The 27,342-nt window shown below is 40.2% G+C and overlaps 2 protein-coding genes across 5 annotated transcripts; both read right to left on the bottom strand.

The window, feature by feature from the left end:
* Positions 1-353: 353 nt before the first annotated feature.
* On the bottom strand, positions 354-13,745 carry lhx6 (LIM homeobox 6). The gene is made up of 9 exons (XM_034123311.1): positions 13,276-13,745; positions 12,345-12,416; positions 11,931-12,113; positions 9,928-10,049; positions 2,872-3,092; positions 2,415-2,515; positions 2,190-2,285; positions 1,753-1,927; positions 354-1,648 (listed from the first exon to the last, which is right to left on the bottom strand). Exons 1-9 carry the CDS (start codon positions 13,351-13,353, stop codon positions 1,569-1,571), a joined length of 1,128 nt encoding a protein of 375 aa, XP_033979202.1. The 5' UTR covers positions 13,354-13,745; the 3' UTR covers positions 354-1,568.
* Positions 13,746-14,740: 995 nt separating this feature from the next.
* On the bottom strand, positions 14,741-27,211 carry rbm18 (RNA binding motif protein 18). 4 transcript variants are annotated; one of them, XM_034123214.1, is made up of 6 exons: positions 26,988-27,211; positions 26,031-26,144; positions 21,418-21,544; positions 20,396-20,482; positions 17,812-17,912; positions 14,741-16,493 (listed from the first exon to the last, which is right to left on the bottom strand). In XM_034123214.1, exons 2-6 carry the CDS (start codon positions 26,135-26,137, stop codon positions 16,313-16,315), a joined length of 603 nt encoding a protein of 200 aa, XP_033979105.1. In that variant the 5' UTR covers positions 26,138-26,144; positions 26,988-27,211; the 3' UTR covers positions 14,741-16,312. The 4 variants fall into 4 exon arrangements, with proteins under 4 accessions (XP_033979105.1, XP_033979106.1, XP_033979103.1 ...); XM_034123215.1 differs by having other exon boundaries at positions 20,402-20,482; XM_034123212.1 differs by lacking the exon at positions 14,741-16,493 and having other exon boundaries at positions 17,812-18,515.
* Between the last annotated feature and the right edge of the window lie 131 nt (positions 27,212-27,342).

Below are 27,342 nucleotides of genomic sequence, written 5' to 3'. Positions count from 1 at the left end.
TTAATTTACCCTTACAAATGATCCAAATCCACAAAGAAAATATCACATTCTATTTTATTGCATTTAAGTACACAAAACATTAATGATGCACAGTCTATCAAATAAACTTTTTGTTTGATTTCATTTCTTGTTTTTTAACAAAAACCAAATAATTTCAGAGGGAAAAGTGCTTTACAGGGATTTACCATCTCAATAAATACAAGGACATTGAGGTCTTGTTGGATCCTGTTCTTCACACAATGGCCATGGCACTAAATACAGATGCACACTCTTTACCCCTGCCAACACACACACACACACACACACACACACACACACACACACACACACACACACACACACACACACACACACACACACACACACACACACACACACACATACACACGCACATACACACGCACATACACACACACGTATGTACAACCCCAGTCTGCTTCATATTTTCCATATTGTACCAAAACACCAACACTTCCCTCTTTGTGCCAAAGACACACAGACAGAGAACATATAAATTAGTGACAATACACATGTTTGGAAATATGAAAATATGTAACTTGTAACAGAATTTGTAGCAATGTGTAGCTCATCTCAGTCTTCCATTTGTTTCCCTTTCAGTTTAAAGAAATGTAGCAGGATTATTGTGGCCCAAATTCTGTTAGCTTCTAATGTCACAGCCATAATTTAAAAACACACAAGCCCAGAAAGTGTGCTTTGTGGTTTACTTCCAAATTGACACATTCAAGATGCACATTTTCCACCAGTAGAAGATTTTAAATCTTCTTAATTTTTTCTACGTAATTAAAACGTAGAGATGAATTACAGGCTTAGATTTAATTAGCTGGTTCAATGCTGCAGAATTTCTTTAAATTATGGAAAAGATAAGGCACACAATGTCAAAAATTAACCTAATTTCATTGGAAAATCGACCAAAAATGTAACATAGGGAATATTTTTGAGATGTCATAAGGTCCCTTCCTAAAGAAAATATTTCAACAGTCATATTTATTTCTTTACATTTAGGTTTCCTTCATGTTTGCTTAGAGAGAAAATAGCAGTCTTACCTCTAGTGTGGTCTACTGAGTGTGTCGGGCCTTTAGGCCACAAAGACAGTTCCCCTCAAGTTCCCTCTCTTTGTTTATCTTCAGTACTCTGACAGCGCTCAAAAAGCTTCACTCCTCTTTCAGCTTCATCCCTTTTAAAAAAAGGATGGGTGGGTAGAGTGGAGGATGCTGTACATTTGAAGCAAAATGGGTCCTTAAGGTGGTGTAAAATACCGTCACTGAGTTCCTGCTAATGATAAATGCTTCTGAGGCTGTGAGTGGCTGCAGGTGGGATATTCCTGTCCTCAGAAATAAAAACCCATAATGATGGACGTATCTTGAGTTTTTCCTCGTTCTTCCTTTTCTTTCCATTATGTCCGAGTGGGCAGGGCTCCTGTAAGATAAGTCTTTTCTCCAAACTGATGACTGCATGACCCCCCGGTCAGGTCTACAGACGTCAGTGATGGGAGATCAAGGGTTCAGATCCGGAGGTTTAGGGGTCAAAAGGGTCATAGTGGTGGAGCACTAGCGGCTGAGGGGGAGCTGGGGCAGCGACATGGCCTGATGAGAGAGACCTTGAGAAGTCAGCATTGAGAAGGGATGACCTGAAGAGCACACAAAAGAAATAAGGATTTAGGTGAAAATATAAAAAGTCTAAAACGTGTATTTGCATAATTATTATTATACATTGAAGTAAATTGTGACTCACTGTCGATATACCCGTGAAGGGCCACCATGCGCGCCCGCTCAGGACTGCCGAAGGGGGAGTAATGCAGCTCATCGGGCATGGACGAGGGTATCCTGGACTGGAGGTGACCTTGGGGAACCCCACTGTGTTGGGGCGTGTGCTTTTTGTGTCTTGCTCTGCAGTTTTGAAACCACACCTATGAAGACGCAATGTAACCAGACATCATGATGCTATATTCTTAATATCAAACATGTTGATTTATTTCAAAAGCAGACAAAACATTGAAAATACCTAAATCAGTATGAATATGCATACCTGAACATAATTAAACATAATTTGACCTTTTACTATGTTTTTCTGTAAATTAAGTATATGTGTTTGAATGTTTCAAAAGTATGCTATTTCAGAGCATACATAGATTCATTAATACTAGAGAAAGTGTATTTCTGTGTACTGACCTGTATCACTCTCCTGCTGAGGCCTGTCATGTCGGCTAGTTTCTGTAGCGTCTGGGCGTCTGGATTGTTGTCCTGGGCAAACTGAGCCTGCATTATCTGCATATTGAGGCAAAAATGTAACATGAAATTAAGAAAAGGCTGCTGAAATCCAATCATTACACATTGTATTTTTGGTAAAATAAAGCCGAGAGTGCAGCATATTCACAAAATAAGTGTGTGTCTGACCTGTAGCTGTTCTGCAGTGAACGATGTCCGTGCCCTTTTGGCCGGTTTGGGCTGACTGTCATGTTCTGTTGGAACTGCTCCTTCTAATGTGATACCATTGCCTGAAAAACACAATAACAGAAATATGACATGACAGTCAAAAGTGTTGAATAACATTTTAAAATGACCATGATTGTCCCAGGAGGCCCATTTGAACAAGAGGACTTGGACACAAAATCATATTTAGACTTTTTCCTCAGTTGGGAGCCAAAATTGAGGTTTTTGAGCTCTTGTAACACGACCACTGAGTAATGAGTAAGAAGCAGGCCAGACACATTAAATCATCAATGATTTAAGAAATAATAAATTGTACAAAGGTGAATTATACAGTCATTATTTTGCTCATAAATTCAGCAGACCTCAGTTTTGGGACTCTGGAGCAAAAATCTGGGCAGCCACAGAGAAGCATTTGACTCACCACTCTCAGCCGCTCGTTTGAGGTTCTCCACCATGGTGTCGTAGTGGCTCCTACACAGGACCTTATCTTCCACCAAGCCAAACTCCTCTCCCGTAGACAACTGCCTCTTACACGAGAAGCACGCAAAACATGCCAAGTGGTATGCGTTCCCTCTTGCACGGCGCACCCAGTCGCTGGCGAATATCTGCCTCCCACAGCGGGCACACTTAGTACCAAACCTACTGTGAGGGACAGAAAAAGAGAGCCGAGGTAGAGGAGGAGAGACAGAATGAGGAATTAGTGCTTCATTGACGGGGTAAAAGCAACATTTCAGTACAGAAAGTGGTAAAATATGTTTTAAACCTAATTCTCAAAGCCAATACCATATAGCACACACATTGTTAAACAAACTAAATTAAACATGCACAGACGTCCTTTTCTTTGAGAACATGTTGAGAGAGTAGGAAATGTGTGTTTTGAAACTTGGAGTTTTGGCAGAACTCGAAGGGTTTAAGGAAGAAACCTTGGAGAAGGATGTGGCCTTCTGAAAAAGAAACCCTGACTGCGGCTGCAAGCTGAGCCTTGAATGCAAACAAACCAACACCTGCAATTTCCTGGCTGATGCATGAAGACCCTGACATGTACCCAAGCGCACACACAAACACACACACACAAGGGAACAAACCAGGGTGGTTTTACACACAGCGGAAGATGAAGAAAGACTTGGATGACATCACTCTAGATCGCCCCGCTGTAACTGATAGCAACAGTGAGGTCAGGCGGCATATAAACCTAAACCACCTGACTTACTGTTCTGAATGGGTGGGTGGATGAAAGATAAATGGACAGAAAATTATGGAAAGAGAGAGGCTGGGCAGGGAACGGGTTAGCGGACGTACATTTGTTAAGTCAGCAAACTCTTTAAGACAATTCCTGATGACCTCAAAACAAGATGTCTGAAATAACTACGCTCTTTCATTGAAAAATATCAATATATATAAATCCAATTGAGGACTGAATGAGCCAAACAGTGAAAGAGCCTAAGCACAGAGTGAAAAGTAAATACTTTTTTTTATTTAAGTACCATAATATTCACAATATTTCAGAGAGAGAAGTGTGCATTAGTCCATCTCACAATATTTTTTGACTATCCTGCCCTCTCGGTTGTCCCAATCTCATTTCATCAAGTCCATTTCTTGCAAACATATCACAAAAATAATTAAGAATGTATTGACGGGGACTGTTTTTAGTGGCAGATTTACACACATGTGTGAATATTTACAGAAGCAGGACGGTGTATATTAGACAGACAAAAAATACACAACAGTGCCCATGTTCACCATTTCATGACACTTAGTGAAAAAGTGTGGCTCATTAATGTGTTTCTGTTATAGTTTTAGTACAACAATGGAAGTCTGTGACAGAGAAGAATCAGATATTTCATCAGACATAGACTATGGTTATAGACATAGACTTTGGTTTTGACGTTTAATGGGATTTGATGATACTACAAAAATGTATAGCACATAACCAGCCGTCTCCTTTAACTGGAATATGGCTGACTGAGCAGCTGGCACTGTGGGGTTATCCAAAAAAACATTCACTCTAACACAAATGAAATACTATACAGATTTTCCTGTTTTACACCAGAATGAAAATACATTAAGCTGCTCATTTAACGAGCACATTGTGGGTCTAATGGGTATAAAACGCTGTACTTTGAGATGGTTATAGTGAGGTTAAGAGGCATTGTTAGGGTCAGCAGCTGCCAATTCTGGTGAAGGAGGCAGGATTCTTTAAGCAGCCTGACAGAAAGTGCTGCCCCAAGGGTAAAACTGGGAGCAAAAAGCATAGCGGCCAACTGGCTCTAGCTCAAATGAGAAACATTTCCATATTGATGGGATTGTTCTGTAAAAGAGGCATTGACACATATATAAAGAGCTGATGCCCGACTCGACATTTTAACTTATACACTTAGCTATTTCTTCTTTGCGCTGCCTCTTTACAGCAAAATACAAAGAGCCGGGATAAAGAGGAAACTCATACAAGCCCAACATGAGGCAAATTCAAAGAGCTGTCAATCGTGGATAGGTATGAAGGAGCTGGTGAGGGCAGGATGAAAAGAATAGACATGGAGAGAGGAAGTAAGTGGCTGAGGGAAATAGCAAAGTAAAGAGCGTCAATGGTGGAGAGAGAGCAGGGGGACAGAGAGCAGGAGGGTTGCCAAGTGAGTGGGTTTGGCAGCGTATCAGTGCACTCAAGTCCACTCTATCTGGGATGAAAGCATACTATAAACCTGACATCTCAAAAACTCGTGCCCCTCATCATGTATATGAGCTTGTTGGCCAGAAGTTTCATTTTCTCTGCATGTAGTATGGTAGCGAATATGTAAAGGTCATCATTAAACGCCTACTGTTTGAGGATCTGCCTCTTATCTGTTTCATCCTGCTTCTGTTTGTCTGCCTTCCTGGTTTTGTATCACTGTTAAGTCATGCATTAATGTCCAAATCCAAAAAGAGCATCTGCAGTACCAGGCCTGGCATTCCTCATAACAAACAAATTCATTTCAGCATTAAAAAGCAGTAAGTCTTTGCAGTGACCTTGAAATAAAATTAGCTCGCTCACCACTTACAGGGAGCTTAAATTGTCACAGATATGTGCAACTTAACCAAAAAACCCTCTTATAACCCAATAAAGCCATTCCGGAGACAAATGGTCTCCATAGCTTACTGCGCTGTGTGTGCGTACTATTTCAGATTGTTATGGAGAATTCCTGGCCGTTTCTACAGTAAAAGAGGAAAACATTGTGGAACATTGCGTCTAATCTAGCATGACAGCTTGTCAGTTTCATGCTCCGAGACAGAACCCAGAAAAGCTGCAAATCATCCCTTGTTTTAACCCCCTCCCTCTCCATCTTCATCTCCTCCATCTCTTTTTTTGTATCACGTTTTGTATTTGCACCAAAAACCTGGTGTTTATTTTGGAATGATGTCAATCCCCATGGCCCCCCAGTATCACAAGAGGGAAAATCCTGCACCGCAAAACTGCCTATCCCCTCAGACGTCTCCTAGTTGCTGCCCTTCTTTGGTCTAATCTTTACTTTTCCTTAACAGTAATTCACCTGCTGCTGAAAGAGTGGCTTGAGGAGGTACACGTTTTTTGGATTATTTCTGATGTGCTATGAGAATACTCTAATCTCTATTAGATTTGTCCTGAGAGAGTTTCACGATGCGAGGTTTCGTGTTAGGCCTTTGCATGGAAATCTAAGATTGGGAAGTGATTTAAATGATTCACTGACAATACAATTTGACATGATATCCGGCTTTAACATATTAACCCTGCACAAGAGAAACCTTGACATTGTTCAATTCTCTATTCTTCGACACTGCAGTAACTGTGAACACTCAGTTTTCTTTGTAATCTATTTCACAAAAGAAGAATTTAGTTCCTAGCTGTAAACGAGCAGTCTTTATTTAAACGTGTAGCATTGTGTGGCAGATGTTTAATTATAATTTAAATTAATTCAGTTCTTAGAAAAACTCATATCCCTCGCTTTGTACTGGTTACTCGCCTTTGTTGCTATGGAGACGTAATCAGCTAACTAAAGGTGGGATGATGAATAATAATAATTACAATACACACACACACACACACACACACACACACACACACACACACACACACACACACACACACACACACACACACACACACACACACACACACACACACACACACACACACACACACACACACACACACACACACACACACACACACACACACACACACACACACACACACATGAAGAGTCACATGTACAAGTGCACACATCTCACCCAGAAAGTTCCCTACATACATGGACTCTGGTTACACTGTCAGTATCCCAGGGTGCCCCTGATTAGTGCGCCAATGCAACTTCCTGTGTGGCCTGCAGCTCACGGACCAGGATGATGTTACTACAGAGCTCAGGGAGGGGAGGGGGGCAGCTAAGGGAGGCGAGGGGGGTCAAAGTAGGCTGATAAAGAAATGGTGTGCGTGTGTGTAGTTGTGTGTGTGCGTGAGGGAGCCCCTGAGGCCTGACATGGCTTTGAGAGGCGCAACGTGGGCTCTGTCCTGCACCCCCTAACCCGACATATACACACCACCTACCTACCCCCTCCTCACGCACACACACACGTATATGGAGGGAAACCCACTCTGATTTCCTGCTATTACGCCCCATTAAAGGAGCTGTCAGTCCAAAGCCAGATGAGAGGCTGACACAGATGAGGGAATATCTCCAGAGGTTTGAACCCAGCCCAGAGGATCTGGGCCCGCGGTCGTGTTTAGCCTAGTTTAAATCTGGCCTAAATCCAGATTAAAGTTTATATTTTCAGAGGTAACTTTTTTGTGCAGGGTTTCTACAAAGTTCCTCACAATATTGATACGAAAACAGTTTGATCCTAAGGATATCTTGACCATCAAATTAAATATTATTGCATTACTTCTTATTCTCATTTTAAGAGTCACTCTACAGAGCAGATAGTGTGCAGTTATTCCATAGATATGAATGAAAATGTGTGTGATTCTGTCATATGACCAAGCTATGGACCGTATTAAAACTAACAAATACAACAAACAAATCTAGTTTTACGCCTTGTGTAGGGGATTCTGAGTTTATTATGTACGAAATGTCTACAGTATGCATAAAGAAGTACAGTCTTTATTATTTATTCAAATAGGGGAAATGAATGGCTTTACAGAGAGAAGTAAACCCTGGAAGTTATCATATTTAAAAAGATTCTGGTCTTTCAATCAAAAGTGTTTTGCTTTGTTGCCTACAGTAGTAACGGCTAAAGCTGAAATTCCAAAGGTTATGACACTAAGACTGGCAGCTAGGAGTTTGAATGTGAAGCTGTTTGGGTTTAGGTTTGCATTTTTTTTCTTTATTAAAAAGCAAAACAGACCCATCATTTTAGCTGTTGCAGGAAACTGTCCATACCCATTCTTTCAAAAAATGATATAACAGAATGCCTGTATGCAATCATTTAGAAATTCATAATAAAAGTTGTCAAAACGAGTGTAGAAACATTTACTGCTTCTATATTTAGGCACATGTTTGAATCACAATGATTGTATATCATATAATTACAGGGTACGATTTATCTGATGAGTAGCCAACATGTAACCCGGTGACAGCCACATCTACACCACTCATTACCGTTTTCTAATGCTCTGACATATTTTAAATACTGGCTCAGAGTCCACAACGCAGGGTTTAGGGCGAGAAGGGTGCAGGAGCATTTAAATGGAGACGGGTCAGGTAAAATATTATGATGTGGCCGAGCAAACATAAAAATCTCCATTTCATGAAGGAATTAGCAAAATGAGTGGCAGCTGCTGGACATGCATAAATAAACAGAGATCTCAATGTATGTTTACTGTGTGTAAAGTGTGTCTTTGGCGTTATCAAAGCAGCCAATGTGTACAGTGCATTCTTGCTATCACATAAATGTTCCACCTTCATGTTTTAATTTGAAGGTTTGTACACATATCTGTTTTAGAGTGTGTGTGTTTTTAGTTTGGAGAGGAGTCACATTCAGAACAGAAACATGCTGACCAGGCACTCGGGGCGGTCTAATTGCTGATCTGGAGGCCTGAGGGTCTGGGATGGAGGACAACTAATTGCTGGTGATTATAAACCTCAGAGCGGTGGCTTGGTGTCATGTTCCGATCAGACATACACCAAAGCTCACTCCAAGCAGGCACACATGTGCGCACACACACGAACACATACATACACACACGAACAATGCATATGTGCCCATACAACATATCCACCAGCTTCAGGCTATAGAACTGAATTTCACTATGGCTGTTGCTGGTCTGAACCACATTTGACCTCAGATACCGCCACTGACAGCCTCACACAGGCACAAATAAAATCCACACACTTGGATAAAAAGTGAATAAAAAATCTATGATTAAAAACATCAGTAAATAAAGATTTTTCCTAACAGAAATAGGCTGCAGCAGGCTATGTTTTGATTGGCTGAAGAACCCATTGCATTATTAACCCCTCAATGAGTGTGTATCTGCATGTCTCAGTGTCTCGTTTTGTTATAATGCCTTTCAATATTGCATGGCAATGTATTTATTTTTTAAATAGTGAAATTAATCGTTTATGATATGAGTAATAAACATGTGAAAAATGTGTAAAATAAGTATTTATAGCTTAAAAACAGAATGTATTTTATTAATGAGGTTTAGTTTTATTTGCTGTTCGGTTCTCTTAAATGTAGCCTATTACAACGATATGATATAGTATATTATCATAATACATGATAATTGGTCATGAATGTACAGTAGAATAAAAAAGGCCTCCTCTGTTGTATATTTTCGTTGCATAACGGTTTGTGTGTCAATAGGGACATACTCAACTCAGATAGCTGCAAAACCCAAGTGCCTTTCCAGCGATTTACGCTATTTTCCTGTACCCCTACAGCCGTTAACGTTGTGTTGATATAGGTTAAAGACTCCGGTAACTCCTGCGCGCGTGCTGCTGGATACTTGAATTTATTGAGCGCCAGAAAAATTACAAAATGTGGTGGAAGTTAACGGGTTAATGGCAAGACTGATTTGGAATGGTCCGATAAAGATATCTGACAATAAATAATGTGCAATATTAAAATCTGACCTGACCCATAAAGGCATAGAAGTTGATAAAACGTGGTCCAAAAAAACAACCTCACCAAAAATCTAAAAAACCTCTAAAAAACGCACACAACTCCCTACGCGCAGACATTTCCACACTTATTCTAGTAGGCCAGATATGTTTTATTTTCTGTCGCTGCTGGAAACGTTTTGTTAATGATAGCCAAAACAAAACTGTGGATCTTTCAGCTACACTTTTATTTTGTTACACACTTTGAGACGTTTTTGTAAAGGTCTTTCAAGAACACATGAGGCAACCCGCATCCATCTCAAAGGAAGAGTGTGAGTGTGTGTGAGAGAGAAAGAGAGGAGGGGGGGGGGTATGTTGGCAGAGTAGAGTAGACGTGGTATTTTGAAAACACGGTCATAAACTTACCCTACCTGAAATAATCCATTTTACAGAAGATCTCTTTGTTTTTGATGTAGCAGCTGCTGTGCTGACGTAGCGACGTCCTGCAGACAGAACACTCCAGACAGCGCACGTGCCATATGAGGTTGTTCACCTGCAGAGAGACAACGTGCATGTCAAACACACACTGATGATGGATCCAAGCGTTAAGGACGCACAGGGTGTCTCTGGTGCTGACTTTCTTCATAATATACGACAAAAGAAAATCATCAAAACTGCATAATGTCTAATTAGCATATACTTAGTCAAGATATTATCACAAAAGTTGCATATCTTAAAGTGCTGCACAATTATGAGTTTAGAGATGGCACAATATATTTAAATATTCAATGTCTAATTAAGCATACTCAAGATATTATTACCTTGGGAATATCACGAAAGTTGCATATCTTACAGTGATGCACAATTATGAGTTTAGTGATGGCACAATATATTTAAATATTCAATTTTAGTATCGCTTAGATCATATTTTACTTTCTTGTGTTTTCTGATATAGCAACACAGTATTTTGTTGGTGTTTTGCTTAAAAATTGCATGTTAAAGGACAGTATTAATTGTACTAAAACGCTGGCAAATATATTCTGCTGAAATGCAATCTTAATAATTTCTAAATATCGAACCCAGAACATGCTGCTTAGGCCCGAGATAATTCTTTCTGGCACTGGGTGTAATATTTTCGTTCAAGAGCAATTATGAACGCCTTTTAGCAGAATTAAGAAAAAATAATACTTGCCAGGCGTTGAAAACAAGTGACCAATTTGTAAATGACGACTGAAAAATGATTTAAATCATTTTTTAAAGTTTTACAAATTGCGAAGCCATTTATGTCAACAGAGCTGCCCTTTTAATATGTTTCAAAATATTATTATCTAAAATGAGCCCGATATTTTTGGCGAGAGAGATCATAAAGCCTGTCCCATAATACGCTGTTCGAAAGATTCTAAATTCAATTCTGAAATGCAATAATGTTAATTCTAGAACTTAATTGTATTATATTTATAATATTGTGATTTTTTTAGGTCATCTACAACATATACGTTTGTAAGCATTTAAAGCAAAAATATTTATTTACATAGGCCTACTTTTAATTACAGCATCGTCCAGTTGGTAATGGCGCAGCATGCATGATATTTTACACAAGATAAAGATTGCTAATCATTTTAGAAGAATGCTGATATAATTGAGTTGTATCCTATTATAGGAGATCACAAATTATTATATCCCATAATTATTCAAAATAGTTTGCAAAAATATTTTTCATGTGTCTTTTTCAGTTTGTATTAATACATTTAAAACAATTATTATAGATGATATCCAATAGGCCTGGACTTCGACACAACAACAGAAGTTATCTCACACTTCCTGACAAACACACCCATTTGCGCGCGAGTGAGGAATGTTTTGGAATGGAAGCACGCGGGCGCACGCGACTAGACAGGGTTACAGGAAAAAAATCAAAACATCCCTGTTGAATCTGCTAAAACCTCGTGTATCACTTTTTGATAACAAATAAATAAATACATTGCAGATAACAGCAGTTCAATTTGGATTTAATATTTAAATGTGTATGCATTTCACGTATATATTTTACCTTTAAAAATATGATAACAAAGTGTTTCGTTAAGCCATAAATAAGGCTATATTGGGGACACGTTTCTGTGTTTTTTGTTTGGGATATATGTAGCCTATCTGTACCTACTTTTTATTTAGTGTAATTATTCTTCTTAAAATAATAAAGTAAGGACTCCTAATGTTGTAGCCTACTGGCCTTCTGTTAATTCCAGTAGGCCTATCAGTGCAAAAATACAGCAGGCCTTTCCAAAACAAAACAGGACACGTATCGACCAAATGTTTGCTAATGCCATCGTAAAAAATACAATGCTAAACAAATAAACAACACGAGAATATATTAATTGTTGTGACCACACATCGCGTCAGCCTGTTTAAATCTAAAGACTTAAGGTCAGCCTCTCACCTTCAGCATGTATCTGTCCAGGATCTCCTGACCGCAGCTGGCGCACACGTTCTTCCCGTCTGACGGCACCGAGCTGGCGGTGGAGATCGGCGAGCACACGGAAGGGCTGGAGGGGCTGCTGGGTGGGGAGTGGGTGTCCTCCGGCTCCATGTTGGACCGCTGGGACTCTCCGTCCGAGTGAGACTGCAAGAGGGCATCAGCACAGCTCAGTAACACACACACAGTCATCCCCACATTGCAGTAGTCAAAATGCAGTCGATATCAATCAATGCGCGTAGGCTATATCAGAAATGTAAAATATAATGAATCCTATCTTCAACGTGCAGCGGATGCACCCAGACCAAGGTGTCACCAATGTGCAATAAGCGCACCAAGTGACATTTTAAAAGCATTAATAGGCAATAAAGCTCTCACCATTGGCGCGTGGTTAGAGTCCACACTGCAGCGCGAGGCTCCCGGTGTACTCTGATGCTCGGTGGAGATCACCTATAAGACAACGTTCAGTAAACGGGAAGTCTTCATCACTTTAACGGTCTCATCCTCAGCTGGGAAATCCTCGGGAGACATTTGCACACAGCTCTTCAGGGCTAGTCCTATATAAAGTGGTCCTGACAATAAACCCCGGTTAAAATAGTTAAAAGGGCCCCCGCAACAAAAGGCACATTTTAATGAAGCTATTTCAATTTGGATTGATTTTTCCCTGCCCTTAACCCGTGCCTCTCAGAATAATAGTATTTTCTTCGCAATCCAGGACACGAAGAGTGGAGGGGGAAAAAACTACCTGTAATTACAAATAGCTTGAAACGCTGTGGATAAGAGGGACCCGGAGTGTCAATTTCAACTGTCAATCAGAGAAAGGCAACGGGTCACCCAAAGAATTGCAAATTTGATTTTTAATGGCTGTAATTAAAATCCAATTCTTCTCAGGCGAATTGGCACCGCTCGAGAGGCTCGCGGACCGCAAATCACGCTATTCATAACAGAGAGGCGCGTGCCTCTTCACAGCGGCTGGCGCGTGCAGCTGATCTCAGTACACAAGCAGTGATTCTTATGACATCACAGAGAGACAAAACAAAACTAACGCACAATGCTGCGGGCTGCAAATAAACTGCATGCATTTGCAACAACAGATAGATCCACTGAGCAATGAGAAAATAAGAAGAAATTGTTTGGTGAATCAAAATGGTTTCATATTGAGGTTACACCAAATATCGCTATTTTTAAGCCAGCACATAACAAGCTGATTTAGTCTAAACCAAACAGAAGGCCCACACTGCATTAGTGGGGTATCAATGAAACTTTTACGCACAAAGTTGGAGCTCAGTCGTGTCCTAAGTGTTAGTACCTGCTTCTTGGGAATTCCTTCGGACAAAATCTTGTTTCCCTCTGAAAGAGGGGACAAAAGTTCATTTTTCCAGTACATGAACCCCTGCAGTCTCACAGCGTACAGTGTATCCAAACTCGGCGCGTGGAATCAGGAGAAGGCTCGGCGATGGGCGTCAAAACTTGAACCATCCGTATGCATGGGTTCGGGTGTAATGGGCGCACCGTTTTGTTTTTGACGCGAAATGCTCTGTGTCTGTGCGTGACGATCTGCCGCTGTCACACACCACTGAAGTTATGGAGCTTTGCAGAGGCGAGGAGTTGTTGGTGCTCCTCGGAGAGCCTTATTTAGAACAGAAATAGTTCCTTTCCCCGTGTCCCACTCTCTCCACTTTATCGAAGGAGTCTGGCTACAGGAAGTGAATGAAATGAAGGGGCTGGCAGCTTTTACTCCAAGGCTTCATAGGTGCAGGGAGGCTGCTGGGCTGCTAGTCGACGGCAGCGCAGAGAACCAGAGTGCAGTGAAAGTTTGTGCCGCTCTGGCCTGCCTTATAGTTAAAGAAGGGGGAGGGTGAGAAAGAGTTTCATATGCGTGAGAAGGGTGGACACACTTTGGAGCAGTTATGACAGAAACTTACTCAAACTCTGCTGTCGAATGTGTGATATCTCAGACATTTATAGCTGCTGCCAGAGGAAAAAATGTAAATTATAGTTATTCATATAATTGCCATTTACTTGCTACTGGACATATACAATGGCTGTATAGGTTGTAACGCAATAATTAACCGGAATACAGACCTTTTTATATACACAGCGTCTCCATATATATTCAGGCTTAGAATCTAAACTACAACACAAAAAATAATAATGATGCCTGAAAAATACATTTAAAAAATCCTAATACATTTACTTAAATCACATGTTGCAAAATAATTTGTTATTTAATTAATTAGAGTGGTGTATTTATGGAACTGCTTCAATGCTTATTATCATCATGATTCAAGGCTTAATTTTTAAAATAAAAATATGTTTTCGTTATAACATTAATTTCAAATATTTAAATTGTGTACCATTAAAGTTAATGAGTAGTAGACAATGATTAGCAAGGCAGAAAAACGAAAGGACTAAATGGCCTAATTTAAGGATTAACAAAAAGGGTTTTCACCCATAGGTTTATTGTGACACCATTGTTTAAGGATATATTATGGGCAGGAAGAAACACATTTTTTAATTTTTTTAATGTTGTGAGAGTAGGGCTGAGGCAGAATAAACTAAAACTCACCCAGTGTTTTAACGAAGGGAAGCCTGGTGATTGCAGGATCCGTGTGATCAGCCCACACACAGCTTTACATCGACGCGTCAATCAGGCTATCTACAAGGATCCAGCAAATATCCCATTTGATCCCATCAAAATAAACCAAGCCAAAAACAATTAAGAAACGTCTTCATCATTTCTGGGGAGAACTGGATTTGAAAGATGTAATCAATTGAAATTATAATTGAACTGATAGGCCTTTTATTGCAAACAGATAAAAACACACAATACAAAGAAAACGGTTGATCAGAAATTGCTGCAGGTTGATTTTACGAGGAAAAAAAAGGCTGACATGTCAAGAGGTAGGATTTGATTTGTACGCTGCGCATGAAATGATGCTCTCTTCTCTCAACTTGTACAATTAATCGGCCGATTTCCATCCCTCTTGCAATGTTATTTATCCACAGAAGTTTTCATCTTAAACTTATTAAAAATGGTTCTGCAAATTTGGTTTGCAAATTCTTTCTTCTCACAAACTTAATTATGCTATATTTCGCCAACATTTTTTGTCCACTTTACCCTCTTTTCCCCTTAAGGGGCATTTTAACACCTGATGGAAAATACAACTTGGATCGCAACAAAAGTTTGCTCCATGTAAACACAGAAATCCATAACAAACGTTACATTTGAAAATACAAAATATTAAAACGGCACAATTTGAGAGAATGCAAATGAACAAAACAGTCAGTATCCATCAGGTCTGGGGAAATCTGGGACTCTAAGCATAATGAACGCCATATTAAGCAGGATGATCAGTTATTACAGAAAGTATTGGTACATTTGTCAGTACTCGTGATAATCTCTACAATGTTTTTTTTATTTCTGTCATAGTCCTGAACTGCATTTTTTAAAACCATGCTGGATTAATGGTTTAAAATTGTAGTCCACAAAAGGTTCTCATTAATGAGATGCAGATGTTTTCCTCCCAAATTTCTTACAAAAACAATTTGACTATTCCAGCAAAAGCATGTGGACGAGAGCATTGTAATGTTATTGACTAAACACTAAAATGGCATAAAACAACAGGCTGCAGATGTTATATTTATTAGCCTTTAATAGGAATATTAAAGGGAACTTCCAAAAAAATCTACAGAAAAGAAACAAAGTCAGTAAAAAAGAGTTTGAATACAGTCTTACAAAATTGAAAAAAAAAGCAAACCATTAGGAAAAGAGCAATGTCACACAAAATACTGCAACACACCGTAAGCATTGCTGAGTGGCTTACTATTCAAACTCCAAGGATACAAACCTGTTACAAATATTTGCATGTCTTCCTCTTCATTGAAGTCTTGATTAAAGAAAATTGTATTTCACCTTTAAATAATCTCTCCGAAAGTAAAAACATGTCAAAAACCAATAAGAGAATCAGCATTTAGACTCTTTTATAATAATATCATTTTTCTTTTCTGGCAGCTCTGGGTCACATGACTCACAGCTGCTGATTCAAATCTCTGCCAAAGCGAGAACGCAGACGTATAAGATCCCACCTGCACATCTGTCAGGTATGGGGCATATGTTAAGAGTAAATAATAACTGTAAAATAACTGAAAACACTTTTGGTACTTGTCCGTGATTGCTGCGATTACTCCCAAAGAGTTCTTGGTTCTCAAAGTATTTTCAAAACCTTTCATAGGCTGTGTATAGTCTTTATAGTATCTGGTGTGGAGTCAGTTTGTGTGTAGATGGGGGCTGAAGTGTGTCGACGGAGTGGGGGAGGGGGGATCTCCAGAATGAGTGGGATGGGTCATCTCCTAAACCTGCGGAAGGGCCTGCTCTGGTTGTTGTGTGATTTAGAGTAGGGCTCCCAGCGTTTCCTCTCTGGCGGTTTGTTGTAAACGTAGGCCGACGGGCCCGAGTAGTCATCCTCCGGATTCTCGTCCATCATCTGGAGCTTGGCCTCGATGGCACGGATCTTAGCACTCGTGCTAGAGGTGAAACACATAAATAGAAAAAAGAGGAGAGAGAGAGAGAGAGAGAGAGAGAGAGAGAGAGAGAGAGAGAGAGAGAGAGAGAGAGAGAGAGAGAGAGGAGAGAGAGAGAGAGAGAGAGAGAGAGAGAGAGAGAGAGAGAGAGAGAGAGAGAGAGATGTTAGCTGCGAGGCTGAGGGGAAAATACCAGAGCGGGAGCTGAGGGCCGGACTGAGTGATGGACAGATCTTGGCTCTCGGCTGAGGGGAAAATGAGAGGAGGTATTAGCACTCCTAGGAGAGGGAGGGACAGATGCAGGGGGGGGGGGAGCACAAGCAAGAGATTACCAGTTGTGCTAAGAGATAGAGGAAAACTTGTATCTCAACGGTGGAACAGAATTTTGAGGAGCAAGAGAGAAAGATTACAGAGCAAGGGAGAAGAAGAGAGACTGAGGGAAGCAGGGTAAATAAAAAGGAGTCTAGAAGGAGGCATCAGGGGGAAAAGGGGGAAAGAGTGTTTATACTTCCTCTCCTGCGCTGTGAGGAGTGAGGGATTTTGAAGTTTACAATAGAACTGGAGTGTGGAGACTTTTTAAAGGAGTATCTTTATAGCTGATAACTTGCTACACATATGGGATTGTCTCAGAGTTGATGCTATAAGCACAAGAGGCCATTAACAGACTTCAGTGCTTCATTTGACTGGCACACTTGTTGATTCAATGTTTCAAGTGTTGGTCCGGTTGTACTCAGATGAACTCAACTTGAAGTGCCATTTGTGGTGAAAGCAATAAGTTCTCCAATAATGATTTCAGGAACAAGCTTGAGTTTGTTCTGGTAGTCCCTAAAGTGACCAGAAACTACATCCACACTCGGCTGTCTAAATCGGAAAATGACGCTTTTTGTGTTACAACGACATGAACACAGTTTGATGTCCTTCCAAGATGAAACACCAAAACAGAAAGTAAAATAGGTACACATTTTCTTTCTTATGTTATTTTTATATAACATCTAGTAAGGATTTGGACAGACAGACCAGTTAGTTGTCAGATAAGCGAATTAAACCTCTGTTGTCTCCACTATGGTATTAGGTGTTTCACAATCAGATGGACAGTGAAGTAATTAACATATTTCTGCTTCTGCTGTTAGACAACTGGACAAAAGAAAGCTACTAGATCAATAAGCCCACAGTGATCAGCCCTTCTTTGATAGCTTTTTGTTGGAAAAGCAAAAAAACTGTGATTTAGTTGACTCAACTTACTCTGAGAAGAATTAAAAAAAGGCAAAAAACTTCAGAATAGCAACTAGGAACAAGGGTGTTAACTGTGTTTTGTACCAACCTGAGGTGGTTGGCACTTACGGGTCCATCGTCTGCCCCCCCGCTGCTCGATGGCTCCAGGCTCTGAGGCATCGTCTTGTCATTACGGAACCCTTCAAACCTCTGTTGACAAAACAAAATGTCCCACACAAACAGTGATGGAAACATGGAAGGACGGACAGATGGAGAGAGACAAAAGGGTAAAATAAGAGAAGAGCCTTATGCAGGGACACAGAGACGCATGGATAGTCGCAGCTAAACACAAAAACATGAAGTTACTGCATCACAAGTGATTTTAAAGATTAGGACTTCAAATGGATCATATAGTAATGTGTTTTCAGCACATTTGGGTACAGTCACACCTGGTTTTTAAATATTTTAGAGGAACAGTGCCACGTAATGAGTAGAAAAGTAAAACATCCTGTAAACCAGACATTTACAAACCATCAGAGCTCCTAATAAACACTGACAGCCGTTCTCTGGAGGGCCAACTCCAGCTTCCTCCCAAAACATCAACATTATTAAAGTGAAGTATTGATTTTGTTTGTGTCTGCTCCAACAGACAGTAACCGAGCAGGACTGTGCGTCCAGCTCATAATCACACCCTGAGGCATGAGGGAGGATAAAGAGGGAGCAGCTGAAGAGCAAAAAGCAACGTCTGCACTCATTCCTTTCAAAAAACCACCTTCCAAACATCTCCACCAGCCAACACAGAACTCTTGAAACCTGTGAAGAAAAAAAAAAGACAAAAAAAAAGACATGATGGGAGGGAGGAAACTGTGATGATTTTGGTGCAGCAGCTGCAGCCATTTGATTAGAGGTCAGTTGGTGTGAGTATCATTTAATCAGGTTACATAAACGCACTCACAAATATCTAACATATTGTTCATGAAATAAATAACACGTATGGCCAAGAATAGGTCGAAAACAATGGCCGCTCCATCAGCCAGGACCCTTCCCTTCCACATATTACTAAAGGCATGTAGATCAGGACATACTGAATCTGAACAACAGCCAACGCGTAAGTAAATAGAGAATGAAGTTAAAAATACTTCTTGTTGTTCCAGTTGTGGTACTTTTATTTAATAACCTACAGACACAGCTACTTCAGAACTGAAAGCTTGATTAAGGATTAAAATAAGTGTTTAATGTGTTTTTTAGAGGGTTAGAGGTGATGACAGTTTCACATACCATGAATATGACAAGCATAACACACAACTTTGCTAAACGGTGTATGTCTACATATATATAATTTGACATTAATGAATAAGGACACAGTTGTTTAAGCGTTGTAAGAGAAATGGGTGTTTGAGATGTTATAAGATGTAAAACTGGAAATGACACATCAACTCCTAACGTCAGCTTTCTCTGACTCACTTATCCCAGTAATCCACCTCTGGGTTGGAAAGACAGGCACTAAAAACCATCTATCACTTTCAAGCTGGCCCCAAGTGGGGAAATTGCTCTAATCTTAACATGCGTGTAACTTTTACATCTTATTTTTATATCCCAAAGCAGCACAATCACAGATGGTGTCAGACAATGTGAGGATAGTTTTTGATCTAGCTTGTGAATGCATATCATGGGATGAAATGAAGCATTCACCTTCATCAGCTGGGACAACGACCAGAAAAGGTTGGTCCACAGGGGAAAGCTTGACAGAAACAAATCCCTTCGTGTGATGCACCTTTGCTAAAAACCTGGCTGATGTGTTTGCAGCATCATATTAACTATGTGTTGGATTTGAGCGTGTTTTAAAAGACCGTAACACAGATTTTGATAACCGTGAACATCTTATGGCTGAGGAGTTGCTAATTAAAGTGTATCAACTCAAAATCTATAGACTGATTGTAAATTTGTGATAATTTATTAACACAAAAAGTATAGGTATGTAACAAAATAAATGACCCGAAGTTTTTTTGCTAAAATTACAAAGTTATAAAGAAGTTTTGACCAACTTTATCCTACTACGTGTTGTCTTAGAGGCGGCAGCATTGACCCTGACCTCCCCCTACTGAGTGTGAGTGTGAGTGTGTGTATGTGTGTGTGTGTGTGTGTGTGGGGCGTGATTCGTCTCTATTCAGGATATCCCTTCACCCATTGCCAGTAGGCGTTCTATTGTTAAGACACAGCCATAGGTTGAGCTGCTCTCCATAAACTGATACTGCAGCGGCAATGTCCAAATGTAAATAAACAGATACTTATTATCTTTTACTGCAACACAGACTGAAACCCAGCATTCCATTTGAAGAATTATTGGTTATTTATATCATATTTCCAGCGTTTACTTCTGAATTGTAGTGGGGTAGAAGTACAAAGTAAATAGTGTACTTGAGTAAATGTGATTAGTTACTTTACGGTACACCACTGTTGTTTAGTGTCACACACATTAAAAAAAGAGTTATTTATATATATCCAAGTCTATGACAAAAAGCTGTTTTTTGTATTATTGTTCTTTTATCATAAAAGCTGATGATAGTCTTTTCTAATGCACACATACAATAATTTACTCTTCAGCCGCAAACACAGAAGTGCCTTACTGCACTGAGCCTTCAGGGTGTATAAGATTTTCAGTTAAATACAAAATAATTGAGTTTGACACTTACCCTCACCTGTGCATGTGCCCAGCGCACAACTAGCTTCTTAGACAAAGCTAGCTTCCCATTTAAACACTGGATGGCCCTCTCTGCCTCCTGCAGGCAGACACACAGAGGAAAAGATGAAGGGGGAAAGGAAAGGAAGATTTTCTTTTTACCATTATGATTAAAAATCAGCCTTGATGACTAACAGAGGATGATGATGATGTGCCACTCTGACTAACGAACCTGTGTGTGTCTCTGTTGTGTGTTTGAGAAGCAGTGTGACAAAGGTAGTTGTGTCTAATCAAATGAGTAAGTGGCTCTAATATAAATGATATTAATGAAGTACTTTTTCTGTATGTGCCTCAGTGTGTGTGAGCGTGTAAGATAAACACACATTTCCTCTGTATGTTGGGAGGGCTTTATATCCCACTGATGGACACTATCAGTGGAACGAGATGCTTATCACGTTCCCCAGGCTCACTCCAAAACAAATAAAGCCAGTGAAGCCAAGCGGCTCCTTCAAAGTGCTTTTTTTAGAGTAACGGTCCACTTCAGTTAGACACATATTCAGCTCCTGACTGCTAGGAGATGTCTAATAGCTTTCTCGGGACTTTGAGTAGGGGGATCATTATCACAATCGATAAAGGGAATTCCTTTGATAAAATGTATTTGACTGAGTGGATTTGAGTGGATGTGCACATTTTAACAAAGAAAGAATATGTAACAATGTGTAAGTGAAGAACCTTGACACAAATATGCAAAAAAACATAATCTAGTCAAAGTCTCACTTGCCTTATTAATTTGAGTAGACGCACTGGTATATTGCCATACTATCATTATTGACTAATAGCCATTTTTATTCAAATGATTGACAGATTTCAATTTTATTTTTCAAGGGTATATCACTTTAAATGACAGCTGTTCCTATGTATGAAGCACACCGATTTTACAACAAACTCATAGTACAAACCATCAGTTTACAAAATGACATACTGCGGCAAAATGTTAATAATATAGTTTAGATCAAATAAAGATTTTGCATGTACCTCTCTGGTGTTGAAGTTGACAAAGCAGTAGCCCCGTGGCTGTCCCTCCAAAGGCCCAGACTTATGAAACAGGAAGTCAAACTGCTTCACATGGCCAAACTTCTCCAACAATTTCACCAAGTGATACCTGCCAAGAGGAGAGTCACGTAAGAAATAGCAGAAAAGGTCAAAGAAAAACAGAACATAGGAAAGAGAGAACAAGCTTTTATTCAGTAAAATGTCAAATGACCTAGCCATAATGATCAACATAATGCACGTTATATATTTATTTAAGCTCAACCCTATGAACCAGCCACCCACAGTACATCAGGTCTGCACTGTATTTGCCAGTCGGTGAATCTGTCAAGGGGCTAATGAGAATGACAGCCTGTTCTCCCTGTCACCTTTTTAGCAGCAGGCCAGCTGGTGTGGCAGCGCAGTGACAGTAAATCTCTCATTGAGACAATGCTGAGGATACAGTAGCCGGACAATGAGGGAATAAAAAAGAGGAAGCCTCAAATCCCTCCTGAGCACAGGCTCGGCACAAACAACATCCACTCACTGTGTGGGACCGCAGGCCTGCGAGTGAACATAGATGTTTTGTCATTGAAGAGCTATGCAGCGTGTGAGAGGACTCGGAGGTTCGTGTGTAACGGACCACTGGCAGCCATGGGAAAAATATTTCTTCAGACAGAAAGAGCAATGAGTTCAGGGCCACCTGTTCACTATATACACTGTCTTACTACTGTACATACCTAAGTGCTATTGAATGGTTACAACGCTAGCTGAGCAGCATGTGCTTTAAAATAGCATTACTTGTCAAAGCTCTTGTACATCAGTTATATGTGCAATATTCTTAATTTGGAGTCGGTAGAATAATGGATCGTCTGAGGCACATTCTTCCATCGGAAAGGCAACACCAACTATTCTTTCCATTAACGTTTAATCTGACATTCATGATAACCACAAGGTTTTTTAGACTGATACAATATCAAAGACCCCAGCAAATGTCCAGACCAGAAAATGTCAGATAGGCTCAATAAATGCTTTAAATTAATTATCAATCCTCAAAATTGTTGCTGATTATGATTAATTGATTAATCATGTAATTCTGGTGTCTCTGACTAGGGCAAACACTTCTAGCAGAAACAGTTCTTCAGAGAGCACACAGCACCTTCCTGGTTGATTAGTCATTCAAACGCCTTCGTCATGTTCTTGAGGTAACGAGAACTACTGGAGAGAAAAACATCCTATAACTTGGTTGTTCTTTGGCAGAATCTGTTTATCAAATTGTATATGTATCACTTGCCTAATTTAGTTAATATGAGATGGAGACAGTTAGTTTTGACGCACATGATCATTCACTTAAGACATTTTGTCATCTTCAGAAGAACCCAGGTGCTTTCACTAACTGTGGGGTGATGACAGTGTGACAGTGAGCCAGCATGCACAATACTAGGACCTGGAGACTGAATTAGCTGTGATCAATTTGAACCTGTGCTTTTCTTACAGCCAAATAGCAACATGAAATAGAAAAGAGAAAAGGGCACGTGCAATAAAAAAAAAAACTGATGACAAACAAACAAAATAAATCAATGAACACCTATTTTTATTTATTTATTTTGGTGCCTTTAACTTATGTAACTGTCCAGGCCTCACAGTGACCCCGGTTGGAGTGGAACTGATGCTCGAGCCTATTATTGTTTAGTCGTTTGTTATTTGTATTGCTGGAGGGTGGTTTGTTTGTATGTCTGCGTGCGTGCGTGTGTGTGTGCAATTATGTGCATGACTGACTCAACGTGAGACACAGAGGGTGAACTGTGCGCTCAGCTACAGGTTGTTCTAATGTCCCCACCCCCCTCCTCTATGACTCCCTTGAGGGCTTTAGGCAAAAGAGAATTTCTGCTTTTCCCAGACAACACCCTCCAAGCGTCCCATGTGAAGGTGACTCCTTCAGCAGTAGTCATTTACATATAAATCCAAGTTTAGAATATTACTTATAAAACTTTTTGGCATTTTTACACTCAAATAATTTTCCTTTGCACCTCTGGATCTCTGAAACACTGATTAGGAAAATAGAGAGGCATTCATTTAAGTTGAATGCAATGTTGTGATGAAATACATACTGTCTTTTAAAAAAGCTACATAATGCAATGTTTGTACATATGTGTTAATATGTGACAGATCTGAGGGCTTACACTCGAAGAACACTTTTGGATGCTCGCGAGCTGAACCACAATGGACCGCTCCTCCTGGGGGCTGTTAAAACCACCGGAGGAAGAGGAGGAGAGGGGGAGGAAAGGTGGGGAGAGGGAGAGTAAAGTTCACAGAGGGGATGTTGACGGCAGGGTGAAAGGTGGAGGAAGAGGAGGAAAAGCCAAAAGAAGAGAGGAGGTGAGGAGCCAGGTAGGAGGTAAGAAGCAAAGAAAAGGAAGGAAGGAAAAGGGGTGAGTGAGTCCAGTCCAGAAAAAGATAAGGGCAAAAGGTTCAGTCCAGAAAAGAGCAGCTCAGCGGGTACAAAGTTAAGACAGGACGAGGATGGGGGAACATTTTCTGGCAACTGAAATATCCTCATAAAACATGGCTGCAATATGAGTAAGGTGAGGGTTATAGGTCTGACAAATCCTGGTTTTAAGCAACTTAAAACGTAACAAGAAGACCAGGGAACAGAAAGGGAGCCGCTGATGGATTACCACTAATGAGAAGTTCTCTCTCCGAGCAGCCAAAAGCACAAAAACATGAATATGTGCTGAAAGCTCCAGTTACACTTGCTGTGTCTCCGCTCTGTGCACTGACAAAGAAATCTGACTGGGTATGGGATGTAAAGAGACAGAAATGGAAGACGAAGAAAGTTCACAGGCTTGGAATAGATCTTTGCCCAGGTGTTCAAGCTATGAGCGCAACAGGAGTTGTTTATCCTTCTAAGACTACTGAAACATTGGCTGTGTACTTATATATGCTAACACACAAAGCACAATTCATTATTTTGACAAGGGACACATTACACATGATAAAGGTGCCACCTTCCTACCTCATCAAATTGCGATAGATGTAATATTTAACCACAAACAACCAGTGCAGAAAAACATACTTATATTATTTCATCATCAACTATGACATGTTGTGAAAAACGGCAATGTTTAACATCTTCACACTAACTGTTTCTGCTTCATTATAGAAAGAACATTATGTTAAAATTCAAGTCAAGATTAAATAACTGAGTAGCAACCAACTTTTAATACGCAATTTGATGTCTTTAATTACCAAAAAGAAACTTCCAGGAGAAACAAAGTGTAATTAACTAATCATGGCCTCATATATTCATAATCAGCACCTTGCATTTTAGATCTGCATGCTTCCTCTGCACTGAGTTTTGGTTTGACTAAGCAGGACAAACACATGGGGCATTACGTATGCTACACAGGAGCTAATTAATCTTCCCAATCAGCACCAGGGGCCATGGGCATTTCTCTTGTTTTCCCTCCATACTGTGAAGTAGTTGGCTATTTAGGGAGAGCTAGAGCAGAGCAGGGAAAGGGGAAGGAAACGCCTGTCTAGACGCCCACCAGAGCTGCGGCCCATACATTCTCCAGCAGCCCCCACAGACGCACCCCTCACCCTGAACATCTACCTTCTTTGCTCCATCTCAATATATGTAAAGGGATTCTCAACACTCACATTTGGAGTTTTGCACATTCAGACACTCAGCTGCTCTCATAAATTAAACATATGATGTAGTGTAAATGAGACACATTAATAATAAATGTACACAGACACCTCAGTGTGTGGGGAGCTTGCACCACTAACAGCTGCCACCCAAACATCAACTGTGTATTTAAATGACCACACACACACACACACACACACACACACACACACACACACACACACACACACACACACACACACACACACACACCACACACACACACACACACACACACACACACACACACACACACACACACACACTACACACCACACACACACACACACACACACACACACACACACACACACACACACACACACACACACACACACACACACACACACACACACACACACACACACACACACACACACACACACACACACACACACACACACACACACACACACACACACACACACACCCACCACACCACGGTTGACACAGAGAGAGTAAACAGGGCAGGTGAGTGAGGAATGATGGCTGCTCCTTAGCAGAGCAGGTCTCCACGCCTCGCTGCCTCTCTTTCACACACCCAGCCCTGTCTGCTCAGTCTCAGCCTGCGACACACACATACTACGCAACCAGTTAATCAATCATAAACGCGCACACAATGCATTGCCTCTCTATGAGGCAGAGCCAGGCAAGTTAAAAAGCAATGTCTCTGGTTCATAACATGGACCGCCTTATACCTCAAATCCAAAGCTGAGGTTGTTTTTTTAATTCAGCTGGCTTTTTTGTGCCCTTTCAGTGACATACAGATGTGTTTTTAACTCAAATAATGTATATTAAAATGTGATGATAAGGTTGTTGTACTGTCTCACTTGTGGTTTCAGCTCTAATTTAATCTGAAGAAAGATACTTTACAAAAACGTTGGAAGAAAGTGGATGCCTGAAATTAACCAGGAGTGTATTCACTCACTCTGTAATTTTGGGATCTATGTTGCCGATCCACAAGCGGTTTCCGTCATGGGCCGCACTCTCTGACATGATGGAGGCATTTTCCACTGTCTCTGCCGCAGACGTCATGGGTACTCTGTGGGAGGCAGGAAGAGAAGACAGAGAGATTAGGATTACAAAAAAAAGTCAGGGCTAATTTTTATACATTATTTGTCAGATACTCAGCAGCCATTTAAGTTTTTAATTGGGAGACAGAAATGTTGCCTTACTACTTAAATGTTGAGTAACTACAGTATCTATTCTATTCTAACTATATATATACATATATATATATATATCTGGTACTCCATGATATACGCTGGTTAGGTCAAACTGATCAATTAACATAACGGAGTAATGTAGACAGTACATTTTGAATAACACAGTAAACAGGGTTATGCAATCTGAAAATAAGAAAGTCAATCATCACTCAGTTGAGTTCGATAGATTCATTTCCTTTTTGTGTAATAGGCACATTGTTTGAAATGTAACCAACATGTTATATCGTAGCATTATTTTCAAACAGTGCACTTGTTTTATTAAATATGAATTGTATATCTATAAATATCCTACAGTATTCATTTTTATAACAATTAGGAAATGTTGTAAGGTTACTTTATTGACAGTGTCAGGCAAACAGTTGGTTATTTAAACATAATACAAAGGAAACTCAAGGTTTCCACTTAGGAAACGACGACTTGCTAACATTACTAGCTAACGTTAGCTTAGCTAACCACAGGTTAATCGATTAACTACAAGTTATATTAGCGGTATAATATTGAGGTAGTTCAAACCGATCGTGTAAGGTTAAATTTATATCGTTAATACATGTGGTGAGATGTTGAAGATAAGCTAAATCTAACCACTAAACGGTTAATAGTCCGTTTAGGACGAGCAGTGGATTGCTAGCAGTTAGCTAGCTTAGATAGTATCACTTTACCTCGTCGATCTGTCAAACTTCCTCTTGGATGGCGACTCACTACTTAACCTTGATGTGCTACGGATCCCACCTTGGGAGGATTCAGTTACGTCAAAACGTAATACATATCATTTCAAGCTACTATTTATGTTTTCCTCCCATAAAACTGACCCTAGATTAGCTAACTCGAATGATAAACAGTCGCCTTGCTATCGTCTCACAACAAAGGCGCAGGGTGATGCTGTAGTTTGTTTAACTGTCTGTGGAGTCGAGAGGAGGCACTCGTTTTAGTGTTGGGAGTTTCTCGAAAATCTCCCCTCATAGTGGTTTGTACCTTCAGGCAGAAACCCCGCCCATTCGGTGTACCCTTTACGAT

This window comes from Trematomus bernacchii, unplaced genomic scaffold, assembly GCF_902827165.1.
Source record: "Trematomus bernacchii unplaced genomic scaffold, fTreBer1.1, whole genome shotgun sequence".
In the NCBI taxonomy this organism is placed as follows: domain Eukaryota; kingdom Metazoa; phylum Chordata; class Actinopteri; order Perciformes; family Nototheniidae; genus Trematomus; species Trematomus bernacchii.
This window is presented reverse-complemented; position numbering and strand designations above follow the sequence as displayed.

What these genes read in the sequence shown, in the direction of transcription:
- lhx6 (XM_034123311.1), bottom strand. Translation starts at nt 13,353, where the DNA reads ATGTACTGGAAAAATGAACTTTTGTCCCCTCTTTCAGAGGGAAACAAG. An exon ending in TGTAAAATGGATTATTTCAG is followed by an intron (nt 3,093 to 9,927) that starts GTAGGGTAAGTT and finishes TGTCCCTCACAG; the next exon opens with TAGGTTTGGTACTAAGTGTG. An exon ending in TCACTGCAGAACAGCTACAG is followed by an intron (nt 2,286 to 2,414) that starts GTCAGACACACA and finishes CTCAATATGCAG; the next exon opens with ATAATGCAGGCTCAGTTTGC.
- rbm18 (XM_034123212.1), bottom strand. Translation starts at nt 26,137, where the DNA reads ATGACGTCTGCGGCAGAGACAGTGGAAAATGCCTCCATCATGTCAGAG. An exon ending in ATAGATCCCAAAATTACAGA is followed by an intron (nt 21,545 to 26,030) that starts GTGAGTGAATAC and finishes TCCTCTTGGCAG; the next exon opens with GTATCACTTGGTGAAATTGT. An exon ending in GGGCACATGCACAGGTGAGG is followed by an intron (nt 18,516 to 20,395) that starts GTAAGTGTCAAA and finishes TTTTCTTCACAG; the next exon opens with GTTTCAAGAGTTCTGTGTTG.